The sequence below is a fragment of the Lampetra planeri genome, chromosome 38, assembly GCF_965212315.1.
Source record: "Lampetra planeri chromosome 38, kcLamPlan1.2.h2, whole genome shotgun sequence".
Taxonomy (NCBI): domain Eukaryota; kingdom Metazoa; phylum Chordata; class Hyperoartia; order Petromyzontiformes; family Petromyzontidae; genus Lampetra; species Lampetra planeri.
Window position 1 is genome coordinate 7,799,685 of NC_136144.1, and position 19,869 is coordinate 7,819,553.

The 19,869-nt window shown below is 46.2% G+C and overlaps 1 protein-coding gene across 3 annotated transcripts in view; it reads right to left on the minus strand.

Annotated features, from left to right (window-relative positions):
- Positions 1–10,213: 10,213 nt before the first annotated feature.
- LOC144731267 (leucine-rich repeats and immunoglobulin-like domains protein 3) overlaps positions 10,214–19,869 on the minus strand; it is a 74,203-nt gene continuing 64,547 nt past the window's right edge. For 2 of the 3 annotated variants that reach the window (XM_078612311.1, XM_078612308.1), the window contains 7 exons: positions 19,365–19,646; positions 18,415–18,681; positions 17,684–17,872; positions 14,744–14,908; positions 13,718–13,879; positions 13,288–13,512; positions 10,214–11,929 (listed from right to left, as the gene is read on the minus strand). In XM_078612311.1, coding sequence (XP_078468437.1) covers positions 11,688–11,929; positions 13,288–13,512; positions 13,718–13,879; positions 14,744–14,908; positions 17,684–17,872; positions 18,415–18,681; positions 19,365–19,646 — 1,532 coding nt within the window. In that variant the 3' untranslated portion in view covers positions 10,214–11,687. The remainder of the gene's footprint in view (positions 11,930–13,287; positions 13,513–13,717; positions 13,880–14,743; positions 14,909–17,683; positions 17,873–18,414; positions 18,682–19,364; positions 19,647–19,869) is intronic. The other variant, XM_078612309.1, reaches the window with a different exon arrangement.

Sequence of the window (19,869 nt, forward strand, 5' to 3'; positions counted from 1 at the left end):
CTCCTGTGTCTAGCTGCAAGACTGTTATCACCGCTTGTAATTGCTGATGCACGATGGCAAAGGTACGACAGCCCTGGGCTTGCACACGGTTCCCTTCATGATGATGACATGAAAACGTTGAAAACAAACTGTGACAGAATGAACGGAGAAAAAGTGCGTCTCGGCTGAGTAGCGAAACCTTGCTACAGGGCGATTCACAGCGATGCGTTTAACTCCGTAAGTTTCGTTTGCAAATTATTAAACTCGTCTATTGTGAGCGTATGAATATATATATCCATAAATATTTTTAATACAGTTTGCTGTGCATAGTTCCCAAAGGCCTGCAATGTCAAGTAGGCCAGCAACAAACAGCAATATCACAGAGCTGCCTCTGATACAGAGATCGCAAACGGGTTTTGATTCCTTACCCGTACCCGTACCCGGCCGCACCAGGGTCGCAAACGGGTACCCGTACCCTACCCGTACCCGGCCGGGTACGGGTACAGGTACCTGATTGCGACCTCTGGGATGAAGCTATGTTGCAGGCGCGGGTGGGTTGATTCTAGGAACTTGAATTGTGAGAAGAGACAAGACGTTGGGAAATGAGTGACAAACAGTTACTCACTAGTGACTCACGGTCTACCCGTACCCGTACCCAGCCGGGTATGGGTAGCCGGGTATCGGGTAGGGTACGGGTATCGGGTACCCGGTTGCGACCTCTGCTCGGATAGCACTTCCATGTGACCTCTGGTTGACGCAGTCGGGGGGCAGCAGTTCCACAACCGCTCTGCAGTTGGCCACCAACTGGGCAAATTGGCAGGGAAAAATATAACCCGTAAAAACTAAGTTTTTCACTATAAATCCTTTATATGCGTGGCGGCTAGAGTCCTCTCGTCCTCTGGCTTGAGATGGTTGCCACCTATGGGTCAGATGATTGCGTTGCACCATTAAGCAATTGGTAATTAAATATAATATTTTTGTCCTAAAAAGTGTAAAATTTTGGAAAAAAAAATTCACGAACATTAATTGTCACGCACAACGAGTCTGTGTGGAAAATGTCAGCTCGATTGGATCACGGGAAGTGGGTTAAAAAACGACCGAAAGATTTGCATGGTCGTAAGCAAGCAAGCGAACTTAATATAAAAATCACTCCTTGTTGAGCCCAATTTCATCGCAAATTGTCCTTTATCAGTGTCGAGGGTTCTGCCGTATTAAACGGCCACTAATTGAGCATTAGCTAAGCTTAGGCAACGCACAAACAGGCTTTCTAATGGGATTAGAGTCGGGGTTAAGGTTAGGACCGTTATTAGCTTCAAGGCTTGGCCAGACTTAATTACTGTCCAAATTAAAAGGTGACGGTGCTTCATGTGACGTCTTAAGATATTGGAAGTCACGAAGTCTGTGCTGGTTCAAGGAGTTTAAAATATGAGAGCACAATGAATGTTATTGGGAATGATGACGTTAAAAACCCTGTGGACAGAACCGCCGAAGAACGTAATAGGGCATACTGCGCTTAAATTTTAAACTGCGCTTAAAGATCCGTTTTTTTTTTTCTGAGCAATGGAGTCTCAGAGACGAATTACATCAACCCATGTGTTATTCTCATAATTCCTGCAAACATGAGTGAGGAATTGCATGGCCAAAATATTTAAACTATTTTTAGTTTACCAGGCAGGGGCCCACTGAGCTATATCGCTCTTTTTCAGAAGCGACCTGGCCACAGATGATAGCTCAAGGAAGCGGCTTATCATCATGTGACTATTTATAGCAACCAAATACTCTAAAACGCATGTTGTTTCTAAATGTGGAGGGAAAAAACCGGAAGACCCGGAGAAACATCCATGCGACCACGGGGAGAACATGCAAATTCCAATTATATAGGCGCCAGGTTTGGGATCAAACCCACGACCTCCTGTATACCAGGAGAGGTAGTTAACATATTGCCACCGTGGCGAGATGTTTGTTGCTTGTTGCAGAGGTTCATAGTTAGAATACAGCAGTCGCCCTGATTATCACTGTGTTATTAAGCGTAATAATACTGGAGCTAGGGTCCAAATTTGCTAAATACAGAAATATGTGAACCACAAACTACTCATTTGGGATTACGCATCGCAGAGATCGCCTCCTCATTGGCTGGCTAATGCCTGTTTGCAGGCTCGGAGTCACCTTGTGCCACACAGGGACAGCTGCCCCCTACCATTTTAAGTAGATGAGATGTGTGATGTAAAGCGCAGAGATCTGATGAGGTGCCCCGCTCTATAGGGTAATATGTCAAAAATAAATCGTTATCACGATCGTTATTGTGGAGTTTGGAAGATTCCACTGGTGAAACTAAACTCTTGACGCCTTAGCGTGAGATTTTTATCGCGGTTTTCCCAGTTGGGCTGCATGCTGGCAGGAAATCACTTTGAATGTTCTGTTCGTCCGGATGTTCGGCCAATACCAGTGGCATTGCATGAGTCTTTTTTAAGCTATGGGAGGAAACTGCAATACCCGGAGGAAACCCATGCAGACGAGGGGAGAGAACATCAACTCCACACAGAATGGCACCCGAGTCGAGAATTGAACCCAGGCCCTTCTCGCTGTGAGGAATGAATGATACCATTCCTCCCACCCTGCCGCCCATTAATGCCAGGGTTGTGAGAAGGAGGGCCAGAATAACATTGCATTATTAGCAAGGGAGGATTTTAATGGGCTGCCAAATCACTGGAGGAAAGTGGAGAGGCAAGAGGTAATGTCTCTCTTAATGTACAGTTCAGAGAGAGTTGGACTTGAATAAAGCATCTGAACCATACAGGTTCATGTATGCAGAGGACAATAGCAATTGTATCCTAACTATTTAAACAACATTTTTTTTATTTTACCAGGCAAGGCTCACTGAGCTATAGTTCTCTTTTCAGAAGCGACCTGGCCACGAATGATAGCTCAACGAAGCGGCTCATCGCGTGTAAATTTATAGCAGCCAAATGCTCTCAGCGCACGTTTTTAGACGCATGTTTCTAAACATGTTTCTAAACTCGCGTTTCGAGTAATAATACTTTATGGTAGGAGCACGCAAACGACTGAGAGAACGGCCATCAAATGAAGAGGCGGTTGCGATGGCTTTGGTTCGGGTGCAGGGTGGAAGAGGGCGGGTTACTCACACAGGCATGGATAGTGGCACCCTGAGGTCGGTCATCCAAAGGGAAGACCTCCAGCTAGACCGTGGGATGCCTTCTGGAAGAGCGAGCCGTGAAGGTCGGTATCGACTTTGCGACTCCTTAGGGGAGGGATCTACCAGGAGGTTCGTGGGTAGATTTTGTGACAAGTGGTGCCTTCGATGGCAACGGCTGTTTTCACCTCTGGACCTATTGACTGATAAAGTTCTTTAGACTTTTCTCTTGACTGAAATCAACATCACCATTGCACAAAATCCAGCGTTTTGCTGCACATTCTTGGAAATGTTTTATGAAACCTACACAGTAATAAAACACAACATCTGTTTTGACTGTTAATACAGTATTTTTCATCAAAAACATTTAGGCACTTGACTAATGTGGTGTAAACAGCTATTACCAACTTCTTGGTTCTTTTGGTAAAGTCACGTAGAAGGGAAATAATAAAATAATATAAATAAAACATAATAAAATAATATAAGTAATATAATACAATAAAAATAGATACTTTTATTATTTTATTATTTCCCTTCTACGTGACTTTACCGAAAGAACCAAGAAGATGAATCCCTGCAGTCACGAAAGCTTTAAATCGAAAGCTATTACCGATTCTAACACTTCATTTTGTCAATTTCGGCAGTGGCGATATTGAGACACCAGGCGGCAGTGTTGATCCATATTTAAACAACAAAAAAGTCAGCTTGCCTCCAGATCAGCGGTTCCCAACTTTTCGAGTGTGCGGACGCCTTTTCGACATACGTACACGTATGTCGAACTTGTTTGCGCACTGTACGTAGCCGACCGCACTAGTTATTTGAAATTGTACATTTCCTTGGTCGAGGATGTTTATTATTTGCCTTTTCTGCGGGACTCCCCTTAGTAGCCTCGCCCGGACCGCCAGGTGTCCATGGACCATAGTTTGGGAACCCCCCCGCTGCTCTCGAACGCCTGCCCGTAACGCGGTTGTACTTGGAAAATGCGATGACTGAACACCATCAAGGAAACCTCTGCTTCCTTCTGCAAAGTGGGATCCGATGCAATCGCGTGCATTCCGGGCGCGCTGGTCGTGGATAATTTCAGTTTAGCGACGCTGCTCTCTCTCTTGCGACGTGCTTCTACGCTCGCGTTCCAGGTTTTCAGGTCATTGAGCAGAATTCGAAAAATTCGAGCCCATGTACGAAATTTCAGACAATGGTGGTTCAGTTCGGATTAATCCGAAAACGTGACGTGACAGGAAGTGACGTCACTCCGGCGATGTGAGTTGCACGCTTTTCCCACCAAAAGTGATGTCGCATGGCATCGGGTTTGAGGTCACTGCTGTTAGCACAAAGACATTTAACGTTATTACATCAAGTAAGTGATTCCTAAAAAGATCTCAGGCTGTCCTTGAAAGTCTGTAAATATGACCCGTTTAAATCAAAAACTCACCCCGAATGCTCTCAGAACATTATTACACACGTACCTGCTTTTTGAGCTTACTAGCTGCTTAAGCTCAAAGCAGTTTGAGTAAAGCCACATCCTACGTTGATAAATTCAGCCATGAAAAGTCTCTAGCCACTGGTGGGGTGGGGTAGGAGCTTTATCGGTCAGAATTTGATCAACACATTGGCACCTTTAAATAACATCTGTGCCAATGTGACACATTCTTGGTCAGGTGGTGGAGGGTGATTGACAACGATGTTGATGTACAACTATCACGTGGCTTAACCAAAAAACAAACATGGATTTATGGATCAACAATAAGGACTAGAAACCCAGATTTACGAGCGCCACACCGACTGCGCTCCCTCTATAAAATGGCTTTTGTTCAAAGTGTCAACAGAGTTCTGCAGAATAAATATTTAAGCAAACAAATACTCGAAATTAATCGTAGACTTTTCCCGATGTGTTTCCGGGTTGTTACCTTTGTGTGTGTGTGTTTTGATCGGGCACAAAGTCCGACGTTTTGCCCTACACACTGGTAACTGCTGCAGGAACCGCAAATAACATCCACAGGTACCCACTGGTTGGGGAACCAATTAAATGTTGTAAGGATTTCTGTTGAAAATGCCATTCTTAAATCCTTTATATTAAGTTCGCGTGCTTGCTTGCTTGCTTAGGACCGTGCAAATCTTTCGGTCGTTTTTTAACCCACTTCCCCTGATCCAATCGAGCTGACATTTTCCACACAGACTCGTTGTGCCAGACAATTATTGTTCGTGAAAAAAAATTCCCAAAATTTTACACTTTTTAGGCAAAAAAAAATGATTTTACATATATTCTAATAGAACTCATTCATGGCTTTGGCTGAACGTCAGAGTGTAAGAGCCCAGAGCGTAACCCCTCCACAGGCCGTGGCGGAGTAGCGCAGTTGGTAGCGCCCTCGCTTCCCATGCCAAAGGTCGCGGGATCGATACCCGCGTCCTCCACAGGCGAATATATTTTTAAATCCTTTATATTAAGTTCGCTGCCACGCATATAAAGGATTTATAGTGAAAAACTTTGTTTTTACGGGTTATACTTATTATTAGCTAATTGCTGAATAATTTAGGCACAATGTCCTGTAGGAATCAAGTAGAAACATTTACTGGAGCTGGCATAATCATGTCACTGTGGTCTGATATCACATAAAATTGCCAGGTTATATAAGCCTGCCAATATTCATTTAAATAAAAACTATGAAAGTTGGAATTTTTTTGTAATTAGACCAAAATATATTTAAATTGTGTATTTTTGCGCAAATGCTTTTGGCAAAATTTGCCGGCTTATGTAATCTTGTCATGACCATGCACGTTTGCAATAATCGCTTAATTCAGGGTTCTTATAGCAATGCCTCTTTTATCATAATGGAATTTTTATGGTCCAATAAAATTAATTTAAAACTCATTAAATCTGCTCAAACACTCCAGCCAGTGCCCATTAATGTGGCTCAATTTGGCCCAGAAGTTGAATTTTAAATATGCAAAAAAAGAACCTGCATTAAAGTGACCATCGTTATTGAAAAGTAAAATGTGGGCGTTTGCTCTCGTAATATTTTTTTTCTAGCTAAGGATGGACGTGCGTAGTTATACATTATTGTCACCCATTGTGGCTGACATACAAAAAAAAGTGGGAGTAATGTGTTTCATTAAAGTCAGGGCAGCGGTGATGGTGGGATTCTGAGGGTGCAGGGTGGCTCAGGCCAAAGCGCTGTGCTGTCACTGCTGAGGTCCTGGGGCGCCACATTGGCGAGATGTTAACTACCTCGCCTGGTGTGCAGGAGATCGTGGCGTTCGATCCCGATCCTGACACCTGCTGATGTATATTTGGAGTTTGCGTGTCTCTCTCCCCGTGGTCGTGTGGATTTTCTTCCGGGTCCTCCTGTTTTTCCTTCTACGTTTAGAAACATGCGTTTAGAGGATTCGGCTGCTAGAAATTTACACATGATAAGCCACTTCGCTGAGCTATAATTTGTGGTTAAGAAAAAAGCAAAAAAAATGGTTTAGTCCTAGGTTCAAATCCAGGCGGTCGCCTATTGCCTCTAATAAAAGCGCAGTTGCTTGTAATACACTGGATTTGCAACGGTAGAAAAAACATCACCAGACAATCATTCCTTTCTGTGGCAGAGCAATTGGGAAAGCGCTGCTACACACTGTGTCAAATAGTAGAGGCTGCTTGAAAGGATTTCTGAGATAGCTCTGCGTCATTGACTTTAGCAACGTGAAAGGCGACACTTTGCCGCGAGACATCTGGATGGCTTCTTCGTTAAAAACGCCCATAGCAGTTGGGATAGAATTTGGGCAAAAGACGAGGGGTGGGGAGTGACTTTGTGAAGTCATGTTGGCCACTCAGTGATTGACAGATAAAATGGAGGTACCAATGCATTGCAGACACCCACTTGCCTTGCAATGTTGTACCTGAAAAAGCCAGTACAGCATAGAGCTGCATGGTGGGCAGTAGAGGCAGTGCAGATGCATTGATTGCATTGTATTTATATAATTCCGAGTCACCATATACAACGACGAACACTGACCAGCGTGGTGAAGTATGGTCAGTAATCCTCACGACCGACGTGGCGTTGGGGAGGTCGTCATCTATACTCTTTGGTTTTTTCGGTAAAGTCACGTAGGTGAAAAAACCAAAACCTTTTTTATTTTTTATTTCTCTTTTTTATTTTGTTTTCACCTACGTGACTTTACCAAAAAAAATCTAAGAGTATGGATCCTTGCCGTCATGAAAACTTCAAATCTAGAATTAGGTCGTCATCTAGCATTGGATTGACAAAAGAGCCGTACACACGTGTCCATTTTCAGCTGAAACTTCTAGAAAGAATAAATCTCAGCCTGTGAACGTGTGGTTTATCAGTTTATCCTGAACGCAAGATGCAGGTTTTCAAGGGCCCTTGTTGGGAGCACTGGCATCGTGGTGACGTACTTCACTACGAACCCGGTGACCCAAGTTCGATTCTTGCTCCGAGCCAACCGGTCCCGGGGCCTCCCCAATCTCAACTCAAAAATAATAAAATTAGCACCTGGTGTAGTGCAAACATCAGCAATGGGAAGACAAAGGCGGCTGGCCATCCACCCCCCCCCCCCCGTGTGCCGTGCCGGCCTTAATAGGTGCTCGCCAACACTTGCCCCAACAGTCTGTTTGCAGGTATATTTGGGGGATATTTGTTTTTGAACACACAAGGTGCCCCTACAGATACGAGTTGTCAACTCTCTCGAACCTGAAGCACTCCAGCACGGGATATTGATTTTTAAATGAAAAAAAAAATAATTATCTCATCTTAAGAATGTGGTAAGATTGAATGTTTTAAAGGATGATGGTCTAAAGATGTCAATAGTTCCTGGCTTATATGAGCTTACTGGGGGGGTCAAAGCAGTCAGCCATACATTGTGCAGTGGTTAAGCTTTGAGCTGCATGGACAGGTGTTGCCATGGTTACACGTCACAATATGCTGTACAAAGTTGTTGGCATTTCGGAGAGTGACATAACACTATGTGCAGAAACACAGATATACATGTGTAGTGACGCAGATCGGAAGCAGTAATACTTGGAGTCACTTATTTTATTAAACAAGCACCATCGGGATAACACACACCCTACGTGGGTGCACACTATTATTATTCTTAGTTTTTTTTGGTAAAGTCACGTAGGTAAAAAATTTAAATTAATAAAAGTTAAATAAAAAAACCTAAGAATATGACTGTTTGCAGTCACGAAAGCTTCAAATCTAGAATTCACACTACTATTATTAAGACCGTCTATTGTCGACGGCACTACTTAGAACAGTTGGTAGGCTGTCTGACTAACAGCACCCCGGGATCGTGAAGACGTACACGACGACGAGATGGCGACGACGACGATGACGATGACGATGATCTTGAACAGCACGACGGGGATTCCACTTCCAGCAACAGCCCCGAGCCTCCGCTCAGGGCCCCCTCTTTTACTCCCAGCGTGGCCTTGTTCCGCCCCGGCCACGCCCCCCTTCTGGAACCTACTAGCGGGTTCCCGGCGCTCCCCGATGGGCCCCTTCTGTGACCTTTCCCCGAGATTGTCCCCCTATCGGTTATTTCGTGGCCTTCTGACGCGAGTACTGCCGTACACCGCAGTTACCCTTTTCCGCCAGCAGCCAGCGCTATTCCACTACATGTTCGGTTTTTAAAAAGTAGAAAATATCTATTGTTGATGTGCCCAACCAAGAACTCTCTGCATTACAATCGATGCCCTGGTGGGAGATGCTAATAGTTATAACTGCCAGTGAACGGCGGCATCGACGATGAAAATCGTACAAATTTAGCGTTGTTTTCTTTGGGTCTTTCGGTAAAGTCACGTAGATAGGTTCAAAGAAAATAACAAAAACCAAAAACTACGTTTCGATCGCAACACAAGCGGTCGTCTTTACCGAAAGACCCAAAGAATAGGAATTCCTGCAGTCTCGAAAGCTTTAAGTAAAGATTTAACGTTGGGTTGTACAAAAAATAATTCTCGGTTTACTTTAGTGACTTTGCACTGCTATAGAAATTAAGACGTGGAATGATCCATAAATTCATTAATATACATATCTCTGCTCATCAAGTTTCAAGGTTAAGAAGGTATGTTGTTCAAATAGTATACTAAATGTTGTATGCAATGGCAGTTCACTCAGCCCGTCATCATAAAACGAGTACGACTTTTTACAGAAGTCAAAAGTAGTTGGCCTATGACTCCGCTCCCTGCCATAGGAATTCGAAATTTCCACTACTGGCTCCGCTTCAAATACCACCTGCCGATGACATTCGTTATGACTGAAAATTGAAAACGGTTCACGGGGTTCATAGCGCAGTGCGCCAACCAATGCACCACCATGCCAACCCATTTTCCTTGAGCAAAAATGACAGTATATTAACTCGGACAATAACCGTTAACATATCCTCCCCTCTTTCTGATGTTGAGCAAAGTCAGACATCACCCGCTGGAAGGATTATACAGTGGTAGCCAAACTTATTGTTTAGCAGCACATGGCCAGTATACTGAGATGTAATTGCTTTTAGATGCGATACAAACCAACATCGTATTGGTAATGAGAAAGCAGCCGGAAAATATTGGTGGAAGGTAAATGCAGCCCTGAAATGTTTTGCTCATGCAACTGCTGGTGGTAGGGGTCACCACTCAGAGAGCGAAGCTCAGGATATGCCTCGTGCAAGGCATTTTAGCCAAATTCTACTTTCCAGATGTCTTGGAATTGTCGGGAGTTACCCACTCTGTACACCACGACAAGCAAACCTACCCAGTCTAAATTCATATTGGTTGGAACCTCCTGGTTACACCAGCCCACAGGGGATTGTGTATGTCCGTCATGCAGGGAGGGGCTGGGTGGGGAGGGTAGGGCTGGGTGGGGGGTAGGAGGGGTGGGGTTGGGTGGGGAGGGGCTGGTCACTCCGTGGTGCCCTTATAAAAGTCAACGTTTAACCTACTCACGCCGGCTTGTGCCCGCCCTCACAGTCGGGCATATTTGCGGAATACACCACGCCGCCGTTGACCCTGGCCATTGACCGAGCAACCCAACGTTCCTACCAGCTCCCTTCGCAGGAATGTTTTTTTTAATTAAACAAAACAGATCGGGACATTTCAAATTCGGAGAGAATGTAACATTTTATTTCACACATGCTGTACAAATCCTAAATACAGGGGACTTTTTTTAAACAATGAATAAAGCGATATGTCTATGTACAAGCTTCAAGGTCGACAACGTAGCAGGAAATGCACTGTGAATAAAAGAGAAAAAGGTACCAAGACAAATAAAAATCATAATATAACATCTGAAGAAAAATACTTGTTGATTAAATCCCATTAAAGCACGCACAGGGTTGGGAAAGCCGCTGTCCATGTCCTCATGCGATCAGCTTTAGTGCTGTTGCTCGTCAGGGCAACGTAAGATTAATTAGGCCTAGTGCTTTAATTACGATGAAGGCACGGATCTAGAAAGTAGTAGTAATTGGTAAATTTATCGATTAAATTAAAGACGTCAACAAAAAATATGTATAGAAGGCCAATGACCAGGTCCAAATTTGGTAAAGAAACGGTGCAGGTTCTGTGCAAACTGTGAAAAGTGTTGCTGTTTTGTGTTTTAATAGAAAGAGCTAGAGTGTGCATCATGAAGAGCAATAAAATAGAAAACAATTAATTTGCAAAAACCTTTTCATCTATACAAATATACAACACTGTTATTTATCTTACTTTCTTTCCTATTCGTTTTTTTACACACACGCTGTACACGGATTTTAAAAGAGAAGTCCGTTTGTTTTTATTTCAGCATCGCCGCGGACCTCCGTGCTTTTCGCGACTTCCATCGACGCTTGAGATCCAGAACAGGGAAAACCGTTGCTCTTGTAAAGTTGTCCTTCGACTGGCACTCCATTCACTGCCAGAGGGACATTGTAGGCCTGTAGTGTTGTTCAGTACCGATGTGTATTGTTCAAAGGAGTGATGTTGCAACTGAGGTAGGGGAAAGCATTTCACAAACTGGCTGCAACACTTCGTAGTACCGTTGTTGTCTTGGAAATCCTCTCCAACTGTGAATTCATATTTCCACGTTTTTAGAACATGCGGCCAGTCTTGGCGCTATTCAAGTCGTACAGCCTTCCTATCTCTGCTGAGCAGTACCATTAGTCGTGCTAAGCAAGTACCAGCACAAGTACCCACAATCCAGGGGTCACGCCCTTTGACGTACAAACACTTTCGCAGGATGCCAAGTACTGTTCTTGCTTGCATCGCGCAACCGTTGTGACACAGGCTTGCTGTGCTCTGCAACGCTGAGCTCGCGTACAACTGAAGCCAAAAACTTAAGAATAAGTTACCATCCCAAGAATCCTGGGCCAGGGTATGGGGAGAAACATATAATGCTTTCTTTCTGTGCAGTTTGACAAACCGTGTTTCCTGCGTCATTGCAAATAAGCGGCGTTAACAAGTACCAACTTGCGGTCACGGCAGCTGTTTACAGTCTTAAGCCGCTTAAGAGAAGGTCCGCTACCCATCTCTCAGTGAGCACGATGGGCACGGGGTGCTGCACGTCAGTCCACGTGTCCGAGACGCGGCTCGCCGGCCGCTCTACGTCTTGATTCGTCTCGGTTGTGGCTGCGAGGCTTCCCTCGTTCTCTGTCCGAGTGGTTCGCTGCGGCCCGTCGTCTCGGCGGCTGGGGGAACTGCTGCTGCCGCTGCCGCCGCCGGAGCAGCGACACCGCCGTCTGGGAACGGTGGCTCCTCGACCTGACCCCCGGGCGGGGGCTGGCGGGGGCAGCCGAGCGCGTGAGTGTCGGCCGGGGAGCGCCGCACCGAGCGCGCGCATGCCTCTGTAACGTTGCACGCACACGGAAGGAGAGCGATGTTGGAACGGTTAGCTTCGCAAAATCAAAAATGTGAGATTTGCGGTTCATCTTTGCCCAAAACAGCCAAAAGGCACCGTCATGCTGATGAATTATTCCCACCCCTCCCCACCCGCTGTTGGTGAAGGGTGTGTCGGTATGTTTTGGCCAACATTTTTATCCACACTAATCGAGCCAGAGAGAGGTGCTGGTCTTTTATAGGTGCTCTCACCCAGTGGTGGAAATTGCAGTCTTTCCCAAAGCAGAGCCACTTCTGCCAGTACCCACATGGATAACTACTGCACTGTCCTTGTAGAACCTATGTTAATACACTGTCCAAGGTACTCGTTTTAAGGTGGAGTCAACTTAGGGGAGATCCGCATCAAGTTTAAATTACAATTGAAGGTGGATGTCCATCAGGAAATCTAATCCAGGTTTATGGGTTTTGCAGCAAAATGCGACAGCCCCTTAAGCCACACACGCATACACAAACCAGTACTTCCTATGCAAGTAAGCTGACAAAATGGTATGCAGAATATTTAAACACTCCAGGGTCATCAAAAACATTATACTTGGTTCTCAAGCAACGTCAAGCGTGATTAATACCGCGGCTAAAAATATCTGACCCAGCGATGTCCACAGGCGACCATGTTTGTTAATTCATTATTTTACAGGAAGGCGGTGATTAATCAAATGTTGGCTTCCAGCAAAATAAATCTGCTTTCTCCGGCATCAAGTTCATAAACTGTGGTTCAGTTTCCAACCAAGGCTTGTACCTGAACACCTTTGGTGTTTTAAATTGGGACACCCTGTCTGTGGAGCCATTCATAAATGAGAACTTTTTTTAAATTGAAACAATTCCATCCATTCCCATTAGCTGCGATCAACTGATAATTCACAGGACAATCATCTTCAACTGGTTTACTTAGATGGTGACTGTCCCCAACAAAGGAATGTGGAATTTCCAATACAGCGTCAAGGTATCTAAAGACGGGCGCTTACCCCCATAATGAGGACACTATTTTAGTCATCTTATCGTTCAGTGGTGTAATTTTTTACTATTTGGCGAATGTTGAATTTAGTTACTCATTTTAGAGATCGTGTTTCGTCATTTGAAAAATAGTCGGCCATGGGTGCTGGGAAATTACTTCACCCACTTTTCAACCGCTCACAGAGGCCACTGGGAGTTCCCAAGCTAAACTACAACAGGGCTTTAGAACAATTGAGATGGCATGTGATGGAGAGAGACATTTAGGCACCGGGCTGGATCCAAGAACTCCCTCACACTGCCGTAGTAGTAACCTTGCCACCCAGCCCACCCACTCCCTCACCGGCCCATCCCTTACCGTCGGCGCACTTGGATGGGCAGCCCTTCCAGCTGTCGGTAGGCCCCGCTAACCGGTCGTGGTTGCTGGGATAGATGTGGCTGCCATTGCTGGTGGGCGGTGAGCACGCGGAGTCGGGCTGCTGTGGGGCCATCCCGTCATCCGAGCTCTCCCCGCCGCCATCCTCGTCTTCGCTGATGACGTCGTCGCAGTCGACTGGGTTTCCATTTGGGAGCAGGGCCGCGTCTGAAAAGCGAGGAGACATTAATCATATAAATTAACTGAGTCCGTCCCTCTGCAGATTCACCGTTGATATCCCACAAAGCTGTACTCATGTTAATGACCCCGGACGAAAGGAAAGGATGTGTACGACCCACGATCGGGATTTGAACTGTAGTGTAACGTTGCGATTGCGAGTCATGCACTTGAACCAGAGAAGCCACGCGCGTACCCCTGGTCATGTCGGCGGCTTGCTGCCTTGCCAGATGGCCCCGGGGCTCCCGCTTGCTGTACAGCACCCTGAGCTCGGCTCCGCTCGCCTGCGGCTGGAAGAGGAGGGGCCCGGCCGGAGAGTCCGCGTCGGATTCCATCTCCACGTGGCAGTGACCGCCGCCTGCACGGACGGAGCGAGAGAGACTCGTCAAACGCACGCCAACGATTTCTTTGCGAGGTACCCGTACAGGGTTGCCTCCTCACATGCCCTGTGTGTCCTTCGGCTTCCTCCCACAATGCGAAACACTCAATAATAATGTGGCCAAACTTCTAATGCACAACGCGCTGGAAATATTATTGACAAATCAGTGAAGCTTCCCAGTTTACTTTATTAGTGACAGTCGTGAAAAATGCAAGGCTGAAAAAGACTTATACTGCTCCATATTCTATTTGACAACCATGACCAAAGCATAATAATGTAATTTATTTATCTATTCGCTCACCGAGTCTGAAGGTTCTTTTCAGGAGGGTCCTGCACTGGGATGTATGGCCAATTAATTTTTAACCCTTTCCCGTGATGATGATGTAAGTATACGTCATCGTAACTTAACCGGAAGAAAAAATTAAATAACTTTACTGGTAACGAGGCTTCCCACAAGGCCATGTGGGAGAGCGTGGCACAGTTTGGCACCAGCTACTATAGAGTGCGGTCGTGTCACTCCAGTTCTCTATTGTGAGCACAATGGCTCTATGCCTCTGACTAAAATTAATTCTGAACCGCTTGCGCATTCCGAGATTAGTTTAGTTTTTGTATTTACTCACAAACGTCTCGGACCAGGAAAGGGTTAAGGAACATTTTGCAAGTGGAAGGAAACTAGAGCAACCTGAAGAAGGACACTGTTCTAAGGGTTCACGCAATTTTAATTGATTAAACTCAAGCATCGTTGCGTGCCTTATAAATAACAATGGTGACAGCAGTGAAGGTGAGGACATGGTTGATTGCACAACAGCAAAGCAAAGATTATGTGTTTGCGTGTCAACTCACCTCCACCGCGGTGCTGTGCCAAGTGTCCATTGGGTTGCAGAGCCCCAATGTTTGGCTGGTGGTTGGGACCAACGTCGCCAATCTGCCCCAAGACGTCCTGCCGCTCAGACAGCGCCCCTTGCGATGAGAGGCAGCTGGGCACGTCCGGGGGCACCATCGTCTCGTCTGTGTCGTGGGCGACACGCACGGGGGGGTAAGGCTTTAATCCACTACGATAGGCCTAAGCGAATGACAAAAATCTTCTTGGTTCTTTCGGTAAAGTCACGTAGAATGGAAATAATAAAATTAAAACATAATAAAATAATTCTCACGACGTTTCGGCCACAACACAAGCAGCCGTCCTCAGGTGGAGAACAGGTCTTTCGAGAAGACAGACCTGAGGACGGCTGCTTGCGTTGTGGCCGAAACGTCGTGAGAATTATTTTATTATGTTTTATTTTTATTATTTCCCTTCTACGTGACTTTACCGAAAGAACCAAGAAGATGAATCCCTGCAGTCACGAAAGCTTTAAATCGAAATTGAATGACAAAAAGTCACATTCGTCAACAGTACTGCCTTAAAAGGAAACTGTATGTAGAAAAGGTAATGGAATTGGCAATGGCCATTCTTCATAGCAGAAAAATGGAATTATGGATTTGTGAAACTTAAACCCACATGCCTATGAGGTGGGCAGCAGATGGAATATGAGCAAGTGGATTAATTAGCCCATCTGTGCAGACCCTTGGGGTGTTTATCATCTCATATGCCTGGGTTTAGGATAGTGAAATATTAACAATGAGGCTGGTTAATTTACATTGTTGATTAAATTGTACTTGGCAGTGCTGGATAGATGAAGGTGGAAAGTCCTTTAAATACTGTTTGTTCCCATTAGAGAAAGTGGCATCCAAAAAACAATTGCCACTACACAAACATGTTGGTAGCGAGGTTGTGTGTCCCACATTGTTCAACGTGATTTTCAATCTTCCTTCGTTTAGAAGGCATGGGGGTGGTAAACTTTGATCACTATTACAGAATTATTCGCTTAAATCACATTAAATTATGTAATCACGATTTGCAATTGACCCCAGCTCCGGTGATATCATTGGAGCCCACTTCTGTCAAGTGACAAATGCTCAAATTTGTGATGTTACACAACCTTGTCTATTAGGCGTCATTCACAAAACGGTCCCTCTCTGGCATTAGCGCAAATGAAGTGTGCCTGAGCGCACACACAGGCGGGCGAACGCCGTGTATTGCAAAAGTTAATCTATAATTGAGGGTTTGTAACAAAAAAATCAATCACAGTAACAAGCATGTAAAAACATTTGTATTTCATCGTGCCATTACAAAACTGGCTTGGCTGCTGGATTGCGTGGTTAGCGGTGAGAGGGGCTAGTATAATACATCCTTTGTGCAGCTGTAATCTGTGGTTGAGAACAGCCCAAAGGTCTGATATGTAAAAATCAGCCAAGAGGCCTAAATATTTGCTCACCTGTGTGAATGAAAATTCTCCTATTTCCCTCGCGTCAAAAGCCGCATTGAATTGAGTGCGAAATCAACACTTTAAACACTCGCAGAGCCTTATCGTACCGTTGGCACTCAAATCGATGTGTGCTCTGTGGTATTTTCCTATTCTCTTTGTCAATATGCAGTATTTGCGGCTGTTGTACAGACTACCTGCTCTAACACCCGTGGGATTCTGAAAGTCCCTTTAAAGTAATATTCCCGTTAATAAGGTTGTACATTGATGATGGATGGTCTGAAACTAACACACACTTTATTCCTCACTTATAGACTCAACTGGCTTTCCTTATAGGTTCGTATATTTCAAGCAGAAATAAGTATGGTTTTGATCGTGTATCTAAGTATGCATTTTAATACGTGACTGCAGTGAAGTCAATAGTGAACACAAGGAAGTCACGGGGCCGACTTTTTATCTTCCCAGTGATAATGTTTACACACCACACCAGGTCCTCATTTGAGTCAACGTAGGGGAGGCTCAGGACCAGCCTAGATATTCGTCACTGATATTGGCCATAAGCGGGACTCAAACTCAGGTCGTCGTTTGTATAGCACAGCGCACGAACCACAACATTACTGCACGCGTACCCACACACACGTTCGTTCATACTCCAAACGGTCTGCCCTGTGACAACACCCACGCGCACCTGGCTGGGTTTACTTTAAATCCAAGAACAGAAATTCCAAAGCTTGATAAACAAAGAAGAGAGATTGCTTGGGTCCAGTGCAGCTGGTTACCTTCCTGAGGTCCCACAAGGGTGAAAAATACTGAAGTTCTCAGAAGCAAATTGTAAAGTACTTAACCCAAGCAAGCCTCCATGGAGTCTAGTTTAAATGGACTTGATTAGCATGGTTCTGATTTGGGATATTAAACCAATTTCCTACGTAGCACTTTTTTTGTGAAGGCAGTTGAGCAGTGTCCTGAGGATACCCACTAATATTTCAGGGTGGGGCATAAATTTCGTACACAGGTAGACAATGCAATTGCACTGCCTAATACACACTGTTGTTAATTACAGGTGGATGACTGGTGGACTTAATGTCTTCATCAACCAACCCGAGTCACCACGATAACAACCGTGAGTCCACCACAACCAGAAAACAACGGTTATAGCATCTGTCTTGCTCACCAAAGCAATTGGGGAGAGCTCATCCCCCTGTTAGTGACCCTAAGCCAAAGGGGGAAGATTCTGCATTATCGTGGCAGGGGCCAGTTAGTTTACGCATGGGATGACAATTTTGACACTCTGGGCCCGATGCACGCCTCTTTGTCTGATAGGCACAGAAAATGCACTAATGTCCCTGTCGCGATCATCCGTGTGAAGCTGGCGCTTTTGTCTCGGCTTGAATCTCAGTGGAGAGTCACCAAGTGTGTGCAATGACCCCAAACTGCAGAGGGGGCGACGGTGAAAGCGCTGTGTGTGTTTGCAGCAACGCACTTCTCATCTCACCCGTGTTGGTGGAGCTGTACTCCTCGCTCTTGCGCCGCGTGTGGTAGATGATGATGACCCACACGAGCGAGGTGCCCACCACGCAGCACACCACGGCGATGGTCACGATTCCCAGCACCGTGCTGCCATCGTCAATCTTTAGGGGTGTCGCGGGCTCGCAGTTTGGAGACGGCGTCACTGCGGCACAGAGACCACGCTTAGGTTATATTACACGTCGCGTCCCAACGCTTCCTTTACCATCTGTGGCTACTACATCTTCTTTCGAAGGCAAGAGCCCCATTCATTATTTTAACACTGGGATGAATGTAATGTTGTAGGGGTTTTGGGCTATAGACGTAATAAGACTGTTGGGGCAAGTGCTGTCTGGTGAGCATCTACTAAGGCCAGCACGGCACAGGAGGTGGTTAGTAGTCAACACCGTGCCTTGTTGTCCGCTCCCCTACACAGCGCACCAGGTACTCATTTGAGGCTGAGTTTACAAGACAAATGATCCCTCGTATAGCCTCAGTAGGCTGTTGGGGCGACTGCTGTTAGCGAGCAACTATGAACGCCGGCACAGCACACGATGGGGGTGGGTGGCCAGCACCACGCTCGGCCGCCTTTGTCTCCCCTAGTGGCGATGTTTACACACCGCACCAGGAACTAATTTAAGGCTGAGTCGACCGAGGGGAAGCCCAGAACCGGTTCAGAGTTGACGCACACACTCGTGTTGCCTCCACCTTTGAGCACGATGTCTCCGCGCTCCGTGCCGAGCGTGTTGGACATCTCGCAGGTGTAGCGCCCGGCGTCCTCCGCGCCGGAGCCCACAATGATGAGCAGCTGGTTGCTGGCTGTGAAGAAGTGGCGCTCCGTCACGCTGAGCACGCCGCCGTCCTTGGTCCAGGAGATCTTGGGCGCGGGGCTCCCGCCGGCGATGCACTGCAGCACCGCCGTCTCGCCCACCACCACCGTGCGGTCCTCCAGCGGACGGACAAACGAGGGCGTTTCTAGAAGAGAGGCGGGACAGACATTGAGGGTGAATTACGCTCGTAGCGCGCAAGGGTTTGCTTGTTTGTTTTAATCGACCAGATTGAAACGCTTTCCAACTATGAGGTCGAAAGTGTTCATATGCAGGGTCGCAAAAAAAGTCTTGCGATGATCATCCAATATGAAATAAACTTCGGCGTTGCAGAGTTTGAGTTAATTTCATGTGTTACACAGATGATCCTGATTAGCCAGTTGTGCCGCAACAAAAACGCCAGTATCACAGAGAACGACTCCATGAATATTGCACAACTGACAATGTATTTGATGTCATACAAAAACTCAGTTCAACTAAACTCTAAATTTAGTAAAAGTAACATAAATACACGTGTGACAAACAGACTGATGTTGGCCACAACTCGAGTGGCATGGACAACAAAGACAGATCTCTCGTGTAGCCTGAGCAGACTTTTGGGGTAAGTGCTGTTAGCCAGTACCTTTGGAGGCTGGCATAGCACGGGCAAGGTGGCCAGCACCGATAATAACTTAAGGCAGAGACAATCTCAGGGAGGCCCAGGATCATGGTCACTGGTACTGGCCATAAGCAGGGAAACGAACTCTGGTTGTCTAGTTCGTAGCGCTACACTACCCAAGCGTGAAGTTGCCTTCAGTGTGCGAGTGTGCGTGGTTGACAAGGCCCCCTCACCGAGCACGGTGAGCGTGGCATTGGCGGTGATGGTGCCGGCGCCGTTCTGCGCCGTGCAGCTGTAAACGCCCATGTCCTCAGGCTTCACGTCCATGATGAAGAAGACGTCGTCCTTGGGCATGACGTGCATCCGCCGCTCGCGCGCTGCGGGGAAGTCCGTGCCGCCGTCCTTCTGCCACGCGATCTGCGGCACGGGGTGGCCCTCGGCCGCGCACTCCAACCTCGCCTTGGCCCCCGCGCGGATTGTGATGTCCCTGGGCAGCTTGGCGAAGGACGGGAAGACTGGCGGAGGGGAGGAGGGAGCGGAGATTGAAATTATGCTTAACACGTACACTCCCGCAGCCAGTATTCGTATTTGTTTTTTTGAGTTAGGCCACAATGTTCTGGCCAAATTTGTGTCGTTAAAAGACATTTGCCACCTGGCAAAGATAAAAGGACATCATTCTGGAAGTCATTCTGACTTCCTGGATGTTTTTTTCTGGAATTGGCAAAACTGAAAAAGTTA